Below are 22,197 nucleotides of genomic sequence, written 5' to 3' on the forward strand. Positions count from 1 at the left end.
TTCTCACAAGCCTTGCATGATTGTTTACAGTCTTTCCAACCAGAGAGTGGATCAATATTGATACAGTATGTGGATGATTTACTACTGTGTTCAGATTCACTGGAAGCGTCCCTGAGAGATTCGAAACAGCTCCTGTTTCATCTTTCAGACACAGGACACAAAGTTTCCAAAGACAAGTTGCAATTATGCCAGACTAAAGTAAAATATTTGGGACACTGTCTGACACAAGGACTGAGACACCTGACCGCTGATAGAATTCAAGCAATTCGAGACATGACTCTGCCACAAACCCAGCAACAGATTAGAACGTTTTTAGGAATGTGTGGGTATTGCCGTAACTGGATCCCAGGTTTTTCCATTCTAGCATTACCTTTGCAGGAGATGGTCTCATCAAACAAACCTGATCGGATTTCGCATGCAGACGAATCTGAGATGGCATTTGAGGAGACTTAAACAGTGCCTAACGCAGGCACCAGCATTAGGTATGCCAGACTATGGGAAACCCTTTGAGCTGTACGGAACAGAAAGTGCTGGTTGCGAGGCAGGCGTCCTAACCCAAAAGCACGGTGATGCCAGCAGGCCGGTAGCATACTACAGCGCTCAGCTAGATACGGTAGCGCGATCCCTCCCCACATGCTTGCGAAGTGTTGCTGCGATAGCATTGCTAGTAACGAAAAGCGAAGATGTAGTGCTAGGACACAACCTCACAATCCATACACCGCATGCAGTGTCAGCCTTGCTAAATTCGGCTCAAACTAGACACGTCTCATCAGCGCAGTTTACTAGATGGGAATTGGCATTAATGACCCCCGTAAACATCACCATAAAGAGATGCAGCGCATTAAATCCTGCAACGTATCTCCCAGGTGTGCCTGGACAGGCACAAAGGGTGGAGGATGAGAGTAATAGTGAAGGAGGATTTAATACAGGGGATGACAAGCATGATTGTATGGAATATTTGACCCAAAATTTCACGGCAAGGCCCGACATCAGTGACAACCCACTGGAAGATGTAGATTTTACTTTCTACACTGACGGTAGTTGTCACAGACAGACGGAATTGGGAGACTTGTGTACTGGATATGCAGTCGTAGATGACCTAGGCACCATAGAAGCAGAACCGCTAGGCCCACCTCACTCAGCCCAGGTTGCTGAACTGGTTGCCCTAACCAGAGCATGTGAATTGGCTAAGGGCAAGTCAGCCTATATCTACACCGATTCTAGATACGCCTTCGGGGTAGTCCATAATTTCGTAGCACTATGGCGCCTCAGAAATTTCATGACGGCAGCTGGTACACCGATAGCGCATGCAGCTCACATCAAAAGGCTTCTAACAGCGATACAGGAACCCGATTTAGCGGAAGCAGCACATGGGCTGACTCATCTAGGCAAGGAATGGATGTGCAAGTTGGTAAGAGCATATTGGTGCGCCCCAGGATTTTCTTCCCATGCGGGAAAAAGGGCAATGACATGCCTCACCTGCTTGAGGAAGAATATCGGAAAGGCAATACCAACAGAACCATCTTATATCCCACCTACAGACGGCCCTTTTCAGGTAATACAAATTGATTTCATACAATTACCCCCTTGTGGAAATTTGAAGTATGTACTAGTTTGTATAGATGTGTTTTCAAATTGGGTCAAAGCATTTCCTGTGGCCACAAATACCGCTATGTTTACTGCTAAGAAAATTGTGCAGGAATTTGTGTATAGATACGGTGTCCCTAGAATAATCAGAAGTGATAGGGGTACCCATTTTACAGGTGATGTCTTTCAAGGAATGTGTAAGTTGATGGGAATTGATAGTAAGCTGCACACTCCGTACCGCCCCCAGGCGAGTGCGAAGGTAGAAAGAGTGAACAGCACTATTAAAAATAAACTGAGCAAAGTTATGGCAGAAACAGGATTGACATGGCCAGAAGCTTTACCCATTGTATTATACAGCATCAGAACCACTCCCAGGTCCCCTCTTAATCTGCCCCCTTTGAAATTCTATTTGGTCGACAACCGCATGTTATGATTAACCCTCAGGATGATTTGAAGTGTAACAATGAAGTGACTGTAAATAACCTGGTTAACATGAGTAAACAGCTAAGGAATCAGAATGACAATTTGAAGTTGGTGATTCCTGATCTGCCAGATAGTAATTGTCATGACATTGAACATGGGGATTATGTAATGATACGGAATTTTCTATGCTCAGGTTGCCTTATTGACAGACGGGAAGGACCATACCAAGTCTTATTGATTAGCACAACAGCATTGAAGGTTGCCGAGAGGGAGACTTGGGTTCATTCGTCCCACTGTAAGAAGGTCACTGATCCAGAGAGGTCTCGTGATAAAGAACAGACGGTAGAGGAAGTTGTATCACTGGAGTGTCTGTTTCAGGAAGACTGAGATGGCACCTGAGCATTGAGAATAATAAGATCGGAGACAGTTGTCGATTCCCTGTTCCCTTTTATTGTTTTTCTCCAACTTCCCATCCCATCTCCCTCAATTATTTCTTTCCCCCTTCTCATTCTTCTCCGTTACCTCCTATAAGATGGACTTGCCCCAAGAGACTGTGATCCAGATTTTCCTGTTGACCATGATGTTGACCAGAGCAGTCTGTTCCGGCGAGAGTACCATGGAGGTCGAGAGAGGTTCTGGAATGGGTTCTGATGACAAAGATGGAGGCGTAGATTTCCAAGAACAACATAATCACCAAGCAAAGGCGAGTATCAGAAAACGATCTGATAGCATTGACAATAGAAGGAATTGTGAAGGATTGTTAGCTGAAGAGAACTGTATCTGTAGACACTGTGACAGTATAGTTGAGGATGGGTGCATGTAGAAATGTCAGTCCAGTTTTAATATCCACATGGATCGGCATCCATTGAGTGACTATCACTCCTTAGTGGGTAAAGTGTTAAACCAGACAGTCTGTTGGGTATGCTCTCAAGTACCTCAAGGCCATAGCAAATCAGGATTAGTACCATTCCCTTTAACTATAGGAGAGGTACTTGAGCTAAATGGTGGGAGGCCGGTGGACAGGAGGTTTAATATCTCCAGTCCTCCTAGTTTGAAGCTCCACTAATATCATGTGGATAGATCCCTAGTATGTTTTAATATTTCCAATCCCCGAAAGCCGGGAAATTGGGAAGTGTCATGGAATAACAAAACCATGACCTTTTCATATAGAGCCGATAGAATGCCTACAGATACAGAACTTATACGCCACATAGCCGGTAGTGGAAAATATTTCCGATATAGGTATACCCTAGGAAGTAGGACCATGAGAGTTGGAGAAGTATCACCAGGATACTGTGCACATATCATACAAACGGATACGTGTACTAGACAGATGGGAGAATTAGGGTTAGGAGATTTCATATGGAAAATTTGTAATATGGTTATGTCCTACTCCATCCCATATGTTCTCCCCGATGATGCATATTTCATATGCGGGAGGAAGGCATATAAGTGGCTTGCCCCAAACTCAGAAGGATTATGTTATATTGGAAAAAGTACTGCCTGAGGTAATGACTGTATCACATACCAAAATGAAAGATATTCACCGCAGTGCCCAAGCTCCTTATACTCACACTCATTACGAGCACGTAGTTAAAAGGCAACTGGTAGAAAGGACAGAGCATCATGCTTCTGACCTGATCCATGAATCCACCGGGATTCAGTTTCTACTCGCGTTAGATATCACTCGCACCGCCAGAGGAGTGTTGAATTATAAATATATATCTGCGCTTGCAAATTTATTAGACAATATCACTGAAATGTATGACAACACTTTTAGGTATACTAGAAGGGAGCTCCAAGCTTATAAAACAGAACTGGTTCAGCATAGGATGGTTCTCAATTATCTCACAGCAGTGACAGGTGGATATTGTGTCACACTAGCAACGCAGTACGGCGTAAAATGCTGCACTTATATTACTAATAGCACCGAGGACCCGGTCGAGGTCATAGACCAAAAGATGGACGACATTCTCCAATTAAAGTGGGAGTTCCGCAGGAGACACAATCTCACCCTTGCTGCTGTGGGTAATGAGCTGACCGGTTGGGTGTCATGGTTGAACCCGCGAAATTGGTTCTCCGGTTTAAGAGAATGGGCTCAAGGAATTATAATGGATGTAGGGAAATTTCTTCTGTGTATCTTGGGTATCGGCATATCGATTGGTTTGATATTTAGATGCGTTCAGGCTTTAACGAAGTGTAAACGAAGTACTAGGGTGATGAGTCTAAGGAGTGAGGACATTGTAATTCCAATGGATTTGATTTATGACCCAACGATAGAGACAATGTTATGATGAAAATGTGATTCCACGGTCCATTTCTTTCACCTGTTTCTCCTTTGTTTTCCTACAAGGTAAAAAGACATCCGCTTGGAAGAAGAATTTGACAACCTTTTACACAACAACAACTGATGGACTATGCCATAGACCCTCCATATCCCTAGTAACGTTAATTTTACGCTAGCCCAACACTTTTTGTAAGTCTATGGACATTGAGAAAGCTTTTTGCTCGCATTTTGGCAAAAGCCCAAAGAGACTACAGTCAACATGTACATCAAGACAAGACACCAGACAAGACTTCAATCAACAAATGTTTATTAAACTCACATAGTTTATGACTGCATTTACCTTTATTGTTCGTTATCTTCATTTCTACAACCTTCAGGTAATGACACACATAGTCGATAGGGAATACAGGCACTCACATATCCCCCCATTCATGTATCATCAACTAAAATGTGCTCCCCCATTTTGTTGCAACCAAAAGCCGAAAAGAGCTTGGTAAAGTTTGACAGCCCATCCACAGACCCTTAATACGGGATAAGAAGGAATTCAAATGTATACTTCGCAATACCTCGAAGCTTGATTTAAAACACGTACGGCACGATGATGCATGACCCCCCAAACGTGGATTCATACACACATACTTCTGCTATCTCACTAGGTCATACCCTTTTCCCACCTTCTTCTCTCCTCCCTTACCCAATCATAGAAATATATTTACATATGACATAAATTTTTCTCTTTTTGAACTGTTTTAGGAAGTGGCAGTTATTGGTGACTGCCAAAGGGTGGACTGTCAAAGTCAGAAAAATATCCCGCTACACATTGCCATATATGCACCTCATGCGAGTGCCCGCTGCACGTGCATGAGCCCTCCCGTGCGTGCGTATACTCGCAGTCGCGTGCACCCGCAGGCGCACGATATGCGCATTTATGGTAGAGTTTGTGTGCGTCTAGCGTGCGACTCAATCATGACATATTTTAGTCATATAATGTATTTTGTAGATTATGGTCCCTTTGATAGAATCTGAAAGTTTAGTTAATGTAGCATGTTCGGGGACAAAGAGATCCCTCTTTGTTTGATACGAAGGGTCAGACAGGGGTTACACAATGGTGTTTAGTATCCATCGGAAGAGAATATAATTAGCAATATTCCGGTGTTGGTTTGAAACGGATTACTCGCTCGTGCGCATAGTTATGACTATAAGAAGTTTATGGACATTTACTATATTTGCAGTTTATTTCCCATGCGGCGGGAAACCTGAGTTTCCCTCCCACCTGAGCAGTTTGAAATAGTCACAGCCCACCTGTATGAACCAACCTATGACCTTTTGTTATAATGCGGAGACGAATTCCTGTGTCCAATGAACAATCAGAATGTAGGGACCATTGTACTGTATTGTGTGTAGTGTATATAAAGACAAGCCGACCTGGGCCAGCTCCACTCTACTCTTCTCAACGGTTCTCATCACTGATAATCGGGAGCTGGATATCCAGGAAGGCGCATGATATTGTTTCCCCTTGTGCGTAAGTTCTCTGCAACCATTTTGTCTCTTATTAATGTTGTAAGCCATTCTCTCTCTCCTTCCCCTTAAATGTAATTGTGCCGCTATTGTATCTTATGTGTAGTAATTCAGTTAGGTATTTTATGTTAGTTTGGTAGTGTATAACTTGTATTGTGTTTTCTTTTGCAATTGAACGTTCATTCTCTCCCTTAAAGGTGTTAGAACCTTAGACCGGTATTTGAGTGTTTATTATATTGCTAAAGTGTTCTCTGAGCGTCACATACGCTCATACAGCTTTGAAACTAATAAGGTTACACTGTGTTGCATTTACACCTTATCACTGCACAAAGGTTTACAGTATAAGTACATTATTTATGGTATAGTTATAAAGGTTTAACTCTGTGAGTGTCAGCGCCGCTTGTGATCTCCTCGTGGTCTCGAGCGTCCGCTACGCTGATAGCGTATCATTACGTTAGTCGGCAGCCTATAGCGTGCTTGCCTTTACGCTTTAAGCCATGAGCGAACGTGCCGCTCGTGCGTCTCGTCCACGGCTAAGAGTTTGTTACGCTAAGTGCGTACTCTTACGGTATTCCATACGCCAATTGCGTACTGTGTTCATTTAACCTTTTAGAGTGTTTTAAATAGGATAAATATATAGGCTTTATCACGGCCCACATGCATCTGGTATCAGAACAATGCATATGGGAAACCAGATATTAGATAAACTCTCTCAAATATTCTCGGTTAAGGAGCACCTACCTGTGAGAATATTCTAAATATGTATGTCTGGATAACTTATACATCCGTGTCACAAAAAAAGGGCGCTAAGGGTGCATAGAAAATGTATAAACACATATATCAACCTCTGTGGTAAATGTTATGCCAATTTGTTATTGTAGCCCACATGTATCTGGTATCAAAATATATATGTGTGAACACAGAGAGCAATTTTGTGTTCTGACAGAATTAAGACCTGAAATACCATAATAATTCTTTCCTATGGATGGTAAGGATTGTATTGCTAATAGTAATATTGTGCAGAACTATAGGAATTACTCTCCTTGGAAATTAGTCTCTTTGGTACAAGAGGTATCAGTGACAAATAATCAGCATTTGCAGTTATTTTCTGGATCTTAGAAATTAATGTCTTTGGTACAAGAAGTATCTTTGACAAATAATCAACAGTTGCAGTTATTCTCTGGCTTGTTTGAATTAAATATCAACACGCCAAATCTAACTCAATTATCCTTGATTGATAACTTCCAGCTTTATATAGGCACATTGGCTACAGAGTTCGATTTAAGCGTATTATGCTCTATCCTAACCAGACCACTGTAGTAATAAATCACATATATGACCATATAGTACTTCCTGAAGGATTTTGAGCTAAAGTGTAAAAGAGTCCCAGGTGTGGGAGAACGGATTCCCTTTCTACTTTCGTCCCATGTGCCACTATGGGCAGTGAATGGGAACGATGAGAGCGGGGAAGGACCGTCCACCTGGAACTGGAAGGAAAGAGCAGTGCGGGCTGCTTCTGCTGTCCACGTCTAACACCCTCCTCCCCTGTTGCATAGGTGCATTGCAGGGGGGCCTCCAGGTGTTATACAGTGGATGAGAGAGCGCCCTGAATACCTGGTTTTTGCCACTGGATGTGCCTTTTGAAAGATCAATTCTTCTGATGGTTTGGGCAAAGGAGAGATTCCAAGGGGCATCAAATGATAGAGTTCCTGTCCCTCTATATGCTCAATACAACTCGATCCAAGGAGGAGTCAATATTTGTATTTACAGGGAGCGGGAGCCGGACGCCGGGTATAATCCCCGTACCACTCTCACGTCCCTTTAATTGGTAAATGGTCCCCTCCGTGTGCTAGTTGCGCCTCGATCCAAGCTGGAGTCAGATCTCTGTGTATTAGCAGGTAGCTACTGCAGGAGCCGGACGCTAGTAGAAGGGTGACGGATGATGACGTATGTTTCGCAATCGGCTTGTTCACATCAGTCAGATGTGAACAAGCCGATTGCGAAACGTACGTCAAACGTACGGGAATCAGACCCGGCGTCCGGCTCCTGCAGTAGCTCCCTGCTAATACACAGAGATCTGACTCCAGCTTGGATGGAGGCGCAACTAGCACATGGAGGGGACCATTTACCAATTAAAGGGACGTGAGCGTGGTACGGGGATTATACCCGGCGTCCGGCTCCCTGTAAACACAGTGTACCTAGACATGTTTGCTCACTCCATGGAGGTGATTGTGGGGTTCTGTCCATACAGGGAGTTGAACATATAAAACAGACATTCCGAGGTGGGGATAGATATAACCTCCTCTGTAAGAGGGAAGCATACTGGATTTGTATGATAGATACTTTGTTCCCTCTAGGGCTCAACGAAAACATTGAGCTGAATAATATATGAATCAATATCTGTATGTTATTCTATTTTATCCTATAGCTCCTTTTTTTTCTTCTTTCCTCCCCCCTTTTTTTCCCTGGCTGTTTTCTTATCCTTCTGTTAAGAAACTTAGGGGCAGATTTATTAAGCTCGGTGAAGTGATAAAGTGGAAGGTGATAAAGAACCAGCCAATCAGATCCTAGCTGTCATGTCACAGGCTGGCTTTTATTATTGGCATAACTGTTTTTATTGTGTTGAACTCTAATAACTATTAGAAATATTTGTATTTATATACCATCAGCGCTCTTTTATGTCTCTATTGAAACTTAAACCATTTATATCGTCTAAGGCATCCAGTTGCCGCATGGGAGCTGCTATCTAATAATCAATATATTTGCTGCTCATTTAATACATGTAACATTGCATTAGCGCCTGATTTAGCTAGGTGATTATGGGCCAGATGTACTAAGCCTTGAAAAGTGATAAATATCACAGTGATAAAGTACCAGCCAATCGACTCCTAACTGTCATTTTTCAAACACAGCCAGTGACATGGTAGTTAGGAGCTGATTGGCTGGTAGTTTATCACTGTGAAATGTATCACTTTTCAGGCTTAGTACATCTCCCCCTATATCTTGCATTTTGTCACCTCACTGATGTGACAGGCTCAGCTGTCAGTCATGCAGCCCCACTGCGCCCACTCTCTCCGTACTCATACATACATGTCTTTCTGGGAGTGTCTCGTCCTGGTTGTCAGTGATGCAGCCCCACTGCGCCCACTCTCTCCGTACTCATACATACATGCCTTTCTGGGAGTGTCTCGTCCTGGGTGTCAGTGATGCAGCCCCACTGCTCCCACTCTCTCCGTACTCATACATACATGCCTTTCTGGGAGTGTCTCGTCCTGGGTGTCAGTGATGCAGCCCCACTGCACCCACTCTCTCCGTACTCATACATACATGCCTTTCTGGGAGTGTCTCGTCCTGGTCAGTGATGCAGTCCCACTGCGCCCACTCTCTCCGTACTCATACATACATGCCTTTCTGGGAGTGTCTCGTCCTGGTCAGTGATGCAGCCCCACTGTGCCCACTCTCTCCGTACTCATACATACATGTCTTTCTGGGAGTGTCTCGTCCTGGCTGTCAGTCATGCAGCCCCACTGCTCCCACTCTTTCCGTACTCATACATACATGCCTTTCTGGGAGTGTCTCGTCCTGGCTGTCAGTCATGCAGCCCCACTGCTCCCACTCTCTCCGTACTCATACATACATGCCTTTCTGGGAGTGTCTCGTCCTGGTCAGTGATGCAGTCCCACTGCGCCCACTCTCTCCGTACTCATACATACATACATGCCTTTCTGGGAGTGTCTCGTCCTGGTCAGTGATGCAGCCCCACTGTGCCCACTCTCTCCGTACTCATACATACATGTCTTTCTGGGAGTGTCTCGTCCTGGCTGTCAGTGATGCAGCCCCACTGTGCCCACTCTCTCCATACTCATACATACATGCCTTTCTGGGAGTGTCTCGTCCTGGTCAGTGATGCAGTCCCACTGCGCCCACTCTCTCCGTACTCATACATACATACATGCCTTTCTGGGAGTGTCTCGTCCTGGTCAGTGATGCAGCCCCACTGTGCCCACTCTCTCCGTACTCATACATACATGTCTTTCTGGGAGTGTCTCGTCCTGGCTGTCAGTCATGCAGCCCCACTGCTCCCACTCTCTCCGTACTCATACATACATGCCTTTCTGGGAGTGTCTCGTCCTGGTCAGTGATGCAGTCCCACTGCGCCCACTCTCTCCGTACTCATACATACATACATGCCTTTCTGGGAGTGTCTCGTCCTGGTCAGTGATGCAGCCCCACTGCTCCCACTCTCTCCGTACTCATACATACATGTCTTTCTGGGAGTGTCTCGTCCTGGTTGTCAGTCATGCAGCCCCACTGCGCCCACTCTCTCTGTACTCATACATACATGTCTTTCTGGGAGTGTCTCGTCCTGGTCAGTGATGCAGCCCCACTGCTCCCAGTCTCTCCGTACTCATACATACATGCCTTTCTGGGAGTGTCTCGTCCTGGCTGTCAGTGATGCAGCCCCACTGCTCCCAGTCTCTCCGTACTCATACATACATGCCTTTCTGGGAGTGTCTCATCCTGGGTGTCAGTCATGCAGACCCACTGCTCCCACTCTCTCCGTACTCATACATACATGTCTTTCTGGGAGTGTCTCATCCTGGCTGTCAGTCATGCAGCCCCACTGCTCCCACTCTCTCCGTACTCATACATACATGCCTTTCTGGGAGTGTCTCATCCTGGGTGTCAGTGATGCAGCCCCACTGCGCCCACTCTCTCCGTACTCATACATACATGCCTTTCTGGGAGTGTCTCGTCCTGGCTGTCAGTCATGCAGCCCCACTGCGCCCACTCTCTCCGTACTCATACATACATGTCTTTCTGGGAGTGTCTCGTCCTGGCTGTCAGTGATGCAGCCCCACTGCTCCCACTCTCTCCGTACTCATACATACATGCCTTTCTGGGAGTGTCTCGTCCTGGCTGTCAGTGATGCAGCCCCACTGCTCCCACTCTCTCCGTACTCATACATACATGCCTTTCTGGGAGTGTCTCGTCCTGGGTGTCAGTCATGCAGCCCCACTGCTCCCACTCTCTCCGTACTCATACATACATGCCTTTCTGGGAGTGTCTCGTCCTGGGTGTCAGTGATGCAGCCCCACTGCGCCCACTCTCTCCGTACTCATACATACATGCCTTTCTGGGAGTGTCTCGTCCTGGGTGTCAGTGAGACAGTGTCTCTGGCACAGCTGTGTAATCATGATGTGAGTGCGTGTGCTGAGTAGTGAGTACTGCTAGCAGCAAGTCTCACAGCTTAACTGCAGTGTAGCAGTGTGGTGGGGGTGGGGAGAAGGGGGTTGCTACACCAATGAGACAAGGAGAGGAGGAGTGGTTGGATGGGACTCACACAGCAGGTGGTGAAAAGCTTAAAAAGGAGGAGTGGTTGGAAGGGGAAGGATCTGGTAGGTTCAGAGGGGATTAGTGAGGGTAAGGACTCTCAAGGGAAATTGGAGTGGGAGCACACAGGTTCCAAACTGGGTAAAGAGCAGCTTTTAGTAAGGAAATAGGTGAGCCAGACCCTGTGGTTGACCCTTCTCTACCTCATGTGGGGTGGATCCTTGGACTCTCCAGTTCCTCAGGAGGCTGTGGATTCTTCTTGCCCACTACCTGGTGGTTCTGTGGTCATCTCATGCCATGAACCTCCCAGATGCCTGGACTCCAGATAAACATGAAATGGTCATGGAGGTGGTCCTGGGCTCTGTACAGGAGGAGGTGGAAAAAGCAAAGGAAAGTTGTGTCCCTTCTGAAGGGGCAATGGTGGACATTGTGAATGGTGAAGGGAAGGTTTTTGTGGGTGAAGAGGGAGTTATGCCATATATACCAGAAGCATGGGTCCTCAGCCTATATGATGTGCCACCATTAATGTGGCTTCTGTCTTGTCCTACCAAGCTTCATTAATGGGCTTTGTCATTTTTATAAGCAGGATAAAGGCTGAGTTTTTTTATTTCTGCAGTAGACTAGAATAAGCCCAGACAGTCCACTTCCATTATACCACCTGAATGTGACGGTCAGTGACCACCGTGCCATCACTTACCTGTATGCTTACACGAAACAGAATGATGGAACACTTACACGGTTTCTTTACATCTTCACTCCGAGATTAGACATTATGGCGTAATTACTCAGACGGGAATATAAAACAGAATAAAAAATAAAAGCTATAATGTAATAATTAGATGCAAACAAAAGCTTTTATTATGAAATACAGGGGAGTATCCGCACCATATAGATGTAACATACAACAAACCACCGCAGATGGAACCCGGGTGACTCTAATGCACATGATAATGTACAGGGTATATATGGACAGGATCTTGTATCAGAAAACACTCGACACTCCTTATCAAGATGAGTGTCTGCAACAAGTTAGGCAAACTAGAAGTGAAAACACGTTCCAATGGCCGCCATATTGTCGTGCAGCAATACAGATTGTGCAAACTGGTATTAGACATTCACATTTACACAAAGCACAAGATACAAAATAAACAGCAGAAAAAAGACCTAAGCATGTGGGATGTATTATTTAGGAAGTAAAATAGGATTTTGGTACCTACCGGTAAATCCGTTTCTCTTAGTCCGTAGAGGATGCTGGGGATTCCAAAAGGACCATGGGGTATAGACGGATCCGCAGGAGCTTGGGCACACTGTAAAGACTTAAACTTGGTGTGAACTGGCTCCTCCCTCTATGACCCTCCTCCAGACCTCAGTTAGAAAACTGTGCCCAGGAAAGATGGACAATTTCGAGGAAAGAATTTATTGTTATAAACACGGTGAGTGTCATACCAGCTCACACCTCAAACACACCGTAGAACGTGGCATTCAGTAGAATACCAGTCAACGGCATGAACAAAACCCAGCCACATGCTGAGAGAATATGTAACACAACCCGTGTGTCCACAGAAACAAAAATAGGACCCTGCATGCTATGTCATGAACAACGGTAGCAACCACCAGATAGAGAAGACAGGGTGTAACCAAAAAGCAATAACTGTAGACACCGTACGCACTGGGACGGGCGCCCAGCATCCTCTACGGACCAAGAGAAAAGGATTTACCGGTAGGTACCAAAATCCTATTTTCTCATACGTCCTAGAGGATGCTGGGGATTCCAAAAGGACCATGGGGTTTATACCAAAGCTCCAAAACGGGCGGGAGAGTGTGGACGACTCTGCAGCACCGAATGAGCAAACATAAGGTCCTCAACAATCCGGGTATCAAACTTGTAAAGCATGGCAAAAACTTTTGACCCCAACCAAGAATCCGCTCGGCAAAGTTGAACCGCCGAGACTCCTCGGGCATTCGCCCAAGAAAATCCCGTCTTCCCAAAAGAAAGAACCTTCACCGACTTCGGTGACGGCAAAGCAGCCGTAGAACAAACATGCCAGACCGCATCACAGATTCAGTGTCACGGTCCGGCGGGAGACTGTGCAGAGGAGCCGGCTCTTACCTGTCCGGTCCCTTTGGAGAGGACCAGCTGGCGGAGGTGCGGGCTGCTGGCGTCGGGCAGGGTGTGCTGGGAGGACAGGCAGGGGCACTGTTTGGCAGCTCAGCAGACTGGCAGCATGTTAGCAGTGCTGCTGTGGAGCAGGGCTTCTGTGTTCAGGCCGGGCTGTGTTCCCGGTGGCCATCTTGGATGTGGGCAAAAAGCCTGTCTTGCCCACACTTCACCAATTTATCACTTCCCTGTGGGCAATTAGCTCCAGCAGCTGCTATAAGACAGGAAGGCCTGGAGGAGGGAAATTGCCAGTGCAACGTCTTTCACAGTATCTGTGAAGCTAGTTCTCTGTGCTCCTGCAGCAACTCCAGTGTCAGGTTCCTGTCACAGCAAATTACCCAAGCCTCCTGATTTAGCCTCACGCAGACTGCCGACTCTGTTCCCGTGTCCTTCCCAGCTACCTGTTCTGGACACCGCAGTAACCAGCCTTCGGAATTTCTCCTTGTAGTACTGGGTCACGGTTCCGGTATCCTCAGCCACCCGCTAACCTGCAGTAGTATCTCTATTCACCTGCCTTTGGAGAACTCTGTTAAACTATTCCAAGTAATAAATGCACAAGACCTTCATCCGTCCCGCTCGTTTGTTATTCAGAGATCCAAGTGCACCAGAATCACCTTCCCCAAATCCGGATCCACAAGAATCCTCAGACGTGACAGTTTGCACTGGCCATATGGATCCAGGAACTGGACAGGATTCTGGCTCGGATCTCCTACACAGCATAGCGAGGCGTCTGGAGGGATTGGAAAATTCACAGCGACATTTGGCGCAGTGCCTCCAGGAGATATCCACTCGGCAGGATTCCATCCAAGCCTCTCTAGCGAATACTACTCCTGTCCGTCGACTGGACTCACAAGTTTCTCAGGCCGTTCCGGCGTCATTGGGGTCATCACCGTCCTCTCTCCGTTTGCCAACCCCCAGCAAGTTCGACGGGAACTCTAAACTCTGTCGTGGATTCCTTAATCAGTGCGATGTGCACTTTACGTTGCAGTCAGCCAATTTCCCAACGCAAAAGGCGAAAGTGGCGTACATAGTCTCCTTACTCTCAGGGGCAGCCCTGGAATGGGTCTCACCGCTCTGGGAAAGAGATGATGCTCTGCTGAGTGACTATCCAAAATTCCTAGCCACTTTTAGGAAGATCTTTGATGAACCGGGACGCTCGACATCGGCATCCATTGAGATTATGCGTCTACGCCAAGGGAATAGGCCAGTCGGTCAGTATATCATTCAGTTTCAAACCTACGCCTCTGAACTGCAATGGAATGAGGAAGCTTTGGTTGCAGCGTTTTGGAGTGGCCTTTCTGACCGTTTGAAGGATGATCTAACAACTCGAGACTTACCACCAAAACTGGACGACCTAATTTCATTATGTAACAAAGTCGATCTACGATTCCGGGAGAGGCAGGCCGAAAAAAGCAAGGGCGATCGCTATCGTTTCCGCCCTGTACCTCTGGCACCTACTCCGCTAGCAGTAGATTCTCCTGACGAACCCATGCAGCTGAATCGGGCCCGACTTACTCCTGAGGAGCGCCAGAAGCGGCGGCGAGAAAATTTGTGTCTTTACTGTGGAGCACCGGGACACATGGTGGCATCATGCCTGCAGCGTCCGGGAAACTCCCACTCCTAACTGGGCTAGGAGACACCAGGTTAGGAGTCTTGTCTCGGTCTCCAAAATCCTCTGAACCTACTCTACCAGTCACTGTTGAACTCTCGCAAGGTACTAAGTCCATTCTCTCTCTTTTAGATACAGGAGCAGCAGAGAATTTCATCACAGCCCATCTGGTTCAGCAGCTTCAGATTCCTGTGCGAGATTTGTCCCGTTCCATTTCGTTATCTGCGGTTGATGGAAGCCGTATTCCTGGTGGAGTAATTTCTCAACGGACTCTTCCTATTTCAGTTAGTATCGGTGCTCTTCATAAAGAGCAATTGGAACTTTTAGTTATACCCAAGGCTTCACATGAAATTGTGCTGGGTTACCCTTGGTTTAGTAGGCATAACCCGCATATCGATTGGCACTCCATGCAAATCTTATCCTGGGGAAAGACTTGTTTGACCTCTTGTTTGCCGTGTATCAAACCACTCAATAAAACTCTTGTCACATCACCCCCGCAGATTCCGTCTCAGTACGCTTCCTTCTCCGACGTTTTCAGTAAACAGGGAGCTGATACCTTGCCACCCCATAGGAAATGGGACTGTCCTATAGACCTCGAACCAGGGAAAGATCCACCCAGAGGTCGGACCTACCCTTTATCAATTCCAGAAACCAAGGCTATGTCCGAGTATATCCGAGAGAACTTGGCCAAGGGGTTCATTCGGCCATCTACCTCACCAGCCGGAGCTGGCTTCTTCTTCGTCCAGAAAAAAGATGGGGGGTTAAGACCGTGTATAGATTACAGAGGCCTGAATAACATCACAGTAAAAAATCGTTACCCTCTACCCCTCATTTCTGAATTATTTGATCGAGTCAAGGGAGCGTCCATCTTCTCCAAACTAGACCTAAGAGGAGCCTACAATCTGATCAGGATACGAGCAGGCGACGAATGGAAAACCGCGTTTAATACCAGGGATGGTCATTTTGAATATCTCGTCATGCCATTTGGTCTGAGTAACGCCCCTGCCGTATTCCAAAATTTCGTCAATGAAATTTTCCGAGACCTTCTATATCAATCTGTCGTGGTCTATCTGGACGACATCTTAATCTTTTCCCCAGACCTTGGCACACATCGACGACACGTCCTAGAGGTTCTACGTAGACTACGGGAGAATCATCTGTATTGCAAGCTAGAGAAATGCATCTTCGAGCAGGTTTCAGTTCCCTTTCTAGGGTATATAATTTCAGGCTCCGGATTACAGATGGATCCGGAGAAAGTGCAAGCCATATTGAACTGGTCAAGACCCTCCTCTCTTAAAGCGGTGCAGCGTTTCCTAGGGTTCTCTAACTACTATCGGAAATTTATTAGAGGATTCTCCGCCTTGGTAGCCCCCATCACTGCTCTTACTCGGAAAGGAGCAGATCCGTCTCACTGGTCCCCAGAGGCAGAGTCCGCTTTCCATTTGCTTAAACAAGCATTCATATCAGCACCAGTACTAAGGCAACCAGATATAAATAAACCCTTTTTTCTCGAAGTGGACGCCTCCTCAGAAGCGGTAGGAGCAGTACTCTCTCAAAGGTACGAAGATCATAAGTTCCATCCTTGTGGTTACTTCTCGAAGAAGTTTCTCCCCGCCGAGAAGAACTACACTATCGGGGAGCAGGAGTTGTTGGCAGTCAAGCTAGCCCTAGAGGAATGGCGATACCTCCTGGAAGGGGCTAACTTCCCTATTACCATTTATACAGATCATCGGAACTTAACCTTCCTGAAAGATCTACAATGTCTGAGTCCGCGTCTTGCTCGTTGGACCATGTTCTTCTCCCGCTTTTCGTTCATCCTGACTTATCGGCCCGGTTCACAGAATATAAAAGCAGATGCTCTGTCACGGTCCACTACCGCCATTGAATCTGAAGAACCTCCTCAAACACACCCCGTCCTAGATGCAAAAGTTTTTGCCTCCACTCGTCTACAACCTCCTGCAGGGAAAACTTTTGTCACTCCCCAACTACGGAAGAAACTCATATCTTGGGCTCACACTTCCCGATTTTCAGGTCATCCAGGTGTTCACAAGACAATGGAATTTCTGCAAAGATCCTATTGGTGGCCTACGCTGAAAGCAGATGTGACAGCCTTCATTTCCTCCTGCGTTAAGTGTGCCCAACACAAAGTCTCTCGGCAACCTCCAGCTGGGAAGTTACTGCCTCTTCCTGTACCCTTTCAACCGTGGTCCCATTTATCAATGGACTTCATAACAGATTTACCATCTTCTAGAGGCTACACTACAATCTGGGTGGTGATAGACCGATTCTCCAAAATGGCCCACTTTGTACCATTGAAGAAATTACCAACAGCATCCGAATTGGCCCATCATTTCATTTCTGAGATTTTCAGGCTTCACGGCCTTCCCACCGAAATAGTGTCTGATCGAGGGGTGCAATTTGTAGCAAAGTTCTGGAAATCCCTTTGCACAGCCTTACAAATCAAATTGCAGTATTCCACAGCCTATCATCCACAGTCCAACGGTTCCACGGAACGAGTTAATCAAGACTTGGAGACCTTTCTACGCATTCACCTTTCCTCTTCTCAGGATGATTGGGTAGAACATTTACCCTGGGCTGAGTTCGCTCACAACAATACTTACCATTCTTCTACTGGGCTTACACCTTTCCTCATTGTTTACGGAGCCCATCCTAAAGTTCCAGCATTTCAAAGTCTACCGGCACTCGATTTACCAGCAGTGGAAACTTCCCTTAAGCGTTTTTTGAACATCTGGAATCAGGTTCATACCAATCTTCAAAAGGCTTCTCTTCGTTACAAGAAATGGGCTGATAGAAAACGAAGAACAATTCCTAGTCTCAAGGTAGGAGACCAAGTGTGGCTTTCTACAAGGAACTTACGCTTACGAGTACCTTCAATGAAGTTTGCCCCCCGCTTTATAGGTCCTTTTCCAATTGTGGGAATAATTAATCCAGTGGCTTATAAACTCAAACTACCCCCTTACCTCAAAATTCCCTCTTCTTTTCATGTTTCCTTGCTTAAACCTTTGATTTTGAACCGATTTCGGAGACTGTTACCACAACCACCCAAAGTACTCACCCAGAGTGGAATAGAGTTTGAGGTTAAAAAGGTACTTGACTCCCGAATTCGTTATGGCCGGTTACAGTACCTATTGGACTGGAAAGGATATGGTCCGGAGGAACGGTCCTGGGAGTACGCAACAGATGTTCATTCCCCAGCATTAGTTCGCAAATTTCATTCTGAACATCCAGAGAAGCCGAAATTGTGTCCAGGGGCCACTCTAAAGAGGGGGGGTAATGTCACGGTCCGGCGGGAGACTGTGCAGAGGAGCCGGCTCTTACCTGTCCGGTCCCTTTGGAGAGGACCAGCTGGCGGAGGTGCGGGCTGCTGGCGTCGGGCAGGGTGTGCTGGGAGGACAGGCAGGGGCACTGTTTGGCAGCTCAGCAGACTGGCAGCATGTTAGCAGTGCTGCTGTGGAGCAGGGCTTCTGTGTTCAGGCCGGGCTGTGTTCCCGGTGGCCATCTTGGATGTGGGCAAAAAGCCTGTCTTGCCCACACTTCACCAATTTATCACTTCCCTGTGGGCAATTAGCTCCAGCAGCTGCTATAAGACAGGAAGGCCTGGAGGAGGGAAATTGCCAGTGCAACGTCTTTCACAGTATCTGTGAAGCTAGTTCTCTGTGCTCCTGCAGCAACTCCAGTGTCAGGTTCCTGTTACAGCAAATTACCCAAGCCTCCTGATTTAGCCTCACGCAGACTGCCGACTCTGTTCCCGTGTCCTTCCCAGCTACCTGTTCTGGACACCGCAGTAACCAGCCTTCGGAATTTCTCCTTGTAGTACTGGGTCACGGTTCCGGTATCCTCAGCCACCCGCTAACCTGCAGTAGTATCTCTATTCACCTGCCTTTGGAGAACTCTGTTAAACTATTCCAAGTAATAAATGCACAAGACCTTCATCCGTCCCGCTCGTTTGTTATTCAGAGATCCAAGTGCACCAGAATCACCTTCCCCAAATCCGGATCCACAAGAATCCTCAGACGTGACATTCAGCATGTAACAAACTGCATAACGCAGTCTCCCAAAGTAAGCTGGGAACATACCACATAAACAGGGTCTCTGTTACTCCAAACTAAGCCAAATAGATGACTTGCATACTCAAAACCCTGGCTAGAGCAAGGGGGTTTGAACTAGCTAATGCCTAAGTAACCCCCTGCATCAACAAAAGCCTGATTTCTGCGAAACCCCTCTTGGTAGAACTATCAACCGAGTACTCAATTCCTCTCTAGCCACCTGAAAGATCAAACAAGGCTCTTGTGGGACAAGACCACCACTTCCGACACCCGCCTTGCGGACGTCGAAGTAAAAAACCTGACCACTTTCCAAACGAGAATTTCCGCAAAGAAACTTAATATAGTCTTGCCTTCACATCGGCTTGTAACGTATGGATAAGCAGGACCTAGCTGAAAGTCCTCCATAGGAGCCTTCCTGGATACACACCGAGACACATAATTACTCCAACAACGGTTGTAACGCTGTGCCGTGAGTTCTTTCCAAGCCAGAAGAATTGAAGAAACGACTTCACTGGGAACACCCATTCAGCTTAGGATACGACCTTCAACCGCCCCACCATTAGACGCAGCCGCGGTAAGTCCTGATACACGCCCTGATCCTGTTGTAACATTACGTCACGTAAAGGAAGAGGGCAGTAATTTTCTATGAGTAAACCATGAAAACTGGATAGCCAACCCTCTCTGGTTAGACCGGAGTTCAGAGGATCATCGATCATCTTACGCTTACCACTGCCAGAAAAGTGAAAGCGGAGAGGCCACCTCGACCGACTAAAAACAGTGTCACAAGAATGTCCGCTGCTATATCCTGAGTGTCTCTTAACCTGGAACCCTCTCCTCGAGGTCTCACGTTGAGGCGAAACGCCAACATGTCCAATTGCGACACTCCACAAAGACTTGGCACGTCTGGGAAAGCTTCTCAATAATGACAGTATTTTTCCCGGCTGAATATCATGTCGCAAAGGAAATCTATGTCTCCGTCGTTTACCTCCGGAATGAAGACTGCTAACATAGCGTTTACCAGACTTCCCCCTCAACTGCAAACAGCGCACCTTCTGCCATTTTCGTGTTTTTTTTTTGTTCCGCCCTAGCGGCTTACTTACGCCATTTCTGACAAGGCTTCTGGCAGAATTAACACGTCAGAGCATGAAGAACACGTTCGTCTAAAATAGCTCTTAATTCCAAAACTTACAGCAGACAAGTTTCCCAACCTGACCTCATCCTCTGGAAATACGTCCCTTGCAAAGGACTGCTCCCCAGCTTCGGAGATCTATATGCACGGACACCAAGATCTAAACCTTTATCCCTCTAGAAGGAAAAAAATCGAGCAGACACCACAGGAGCGATGTCCTGGCCGTTTTGATTATATTCCGGTGGATGCGCAGGTGAGACCCGGACCACATTTCCAACTGGTCCCATGAAAATCACTCTGGTATTAGACCTGCTCTCCGAAAAAAAACCTCTCATGCCGCATCCATCTGTCTTCTTAATGGAACCTATTGATGAGGTGTCACCTCAAAGTCGATCCAACTCTGGACCCTCAGACCTCTTTCCACAGGAAAACACCAAACCTTAACCGGTCAGTATCCACTCTGAAAACCACTTCTGACATCTGCGTCGTTGGGAACAACAGGCCCATTTCTGCGCCGAAGAACCGTCAGAGATAAACAAGGATATGCACCTTTTTACAGGGACAACCAGACAATGTCCTAAACGCGACGCACTTCTGTAAGGCGTCGCGTGTTACCTCCCCTTCCATAGGGGAGAGGCAAAATCTATTAGAAAAAACAGTAAGGGGAAACAACCGTAACTCAGAATGTTCCCCTTTGGCTTCTATAAATAACTCACATGTCGTAGTCTATTCCTAGACTAACTGAAAATTAGTGGACAAGTGGTCACCGAAGTGGGGACCAGCCAGATAGACTCAGCGACAAGTGGTGTATGTAGTGGAAACAGAAACTACGTCCACTTCTGCGAACCTAACCAGGTTGCAGAACACTTACCTTTTCACCTTCCACTGTCTACACAGAAAAGGAAAAAGAACGGTCTCGAACCGGTTAAACGACTGCATCCCACAAAAGAATGCGTCATCCACCGTTGTGAAGGAAGTTAACTCACAAATTCAGCCTTATCAGCGGATACCGCCGAGATTAACTGAAGAGAGGCCACACCAAACAGCTGTATACCTCCCACCAGCATCTCCCGGAGACCTCCTCCGCATTTTTCTGGTCACACCTCCTGCTGTCACTTGGCAGCCTGCTGTAATGTTATAAGGAAAAATACACATAGGCAAGCCCTACCCACTCTGGGCAGGATAATTCTATCGGATGCTTACCCAACTACCACACTCCCTCAAGTGCATACATTGCAAATAAGGTCAAAGTATAGAAATAAAATTTCACTTAGCTGCCTGTGTATGATCCTTTGCGACCGGGCTCTGCGTCGTCCAGGAGTTGACTGTCATAGATTTCTCTCCGCGTTGTGAAGAGATTAATTTTCGGACTCCTTGAGAGCATCGAAACCAACTCGTCCCGGCCAATCTAGAGCTTAATCAACAGAGCGACCAGCCCATGAGAAGAACACCATTATTTCAGCATTCATGTATATACATCATGTAATACACAATATAACACATATATCGTAATCATGCATATATAAAGTCATATCTACACATAAATACATATAGACATAACCTATACGCAAGTGGATTGTCCAGACCCGTCAGGTCCCTAGTGACAGTAATGTGTATGACCATGTACTGACATGCCCCCGATGTGGATCTACCAGGAACTTTACAGCCGACAGAAACTGAGGAAATGTCGACAGCCCGGAATAGTAAGCGGCAGAATAATCACAATCTTGGAAACCCCAAGGGGACTGAGGGAAGCATACCTCTACAATTGTAATAACACTCCCCCTACTTATATATAAACAAAATATATAAATACCAATACAGGCACCAGGCAATAACAGCTTGTTAATTCTTTTAGCCAGGCATTACCGTTGATGCCGATAGGGCATCGACCGACCGCCGTGTCTCCCCTAGTGTGTTTACTTGTTTTTTTAAGCACACAAAAGTAACCTGTCAATACTTAGTTGTTTGAATCAAGTACCGGCAAGCGTCGGCGAAACCGACAGTTATCCCCACAGGCGCCTTTGACAACGCCCTCACACCTGTCGACACACGTCGACTAACCAATAGTGGGTAAATAAAACA

At 46.5% G+C, this 22,197-nt stretch overlaps 1 protein-coding gene across 1 annotated transcript in view; it reads right to left on the reverse strand.

Annotated features, from left to right (window-relative positions):
- Positions 1 to 22,197, reverse strand: part of LOC134983212 (zinc finger protein 585A-like) — a 176,104-nt gene that overhangs the window by 97,550 nt on the left and 56,357 nt on the right. Inside the window, exon 3 of the mRNA XM_063948950.1 lies at positions 274 to 279. Coding sequence (XP_063805020.1) covers positions 274 to 279 — 6 coding nt within the window. The remainder of the gene's footprint in view (positions 1 to 273; positions 280 to 22,197) is intronic.

This window comes from Pseudophryne corroboree (assembly GCF_028390025.1).
Source record: "Pseudophryne corroboree isolate aPseCor3 chromosome 3 unlocalized genomic scaffold, aPseCor3.hap2 SUPER_3_unloc_10, whole genome shotgun sequence".
In the NCBI taxonomy this organism is placed as follows: Eukaryota; Metazoa; Chordata; class Amphibia; order Anura; family Myobatrachidae; genus Pseudophryne; species Pseudophryne corroboree.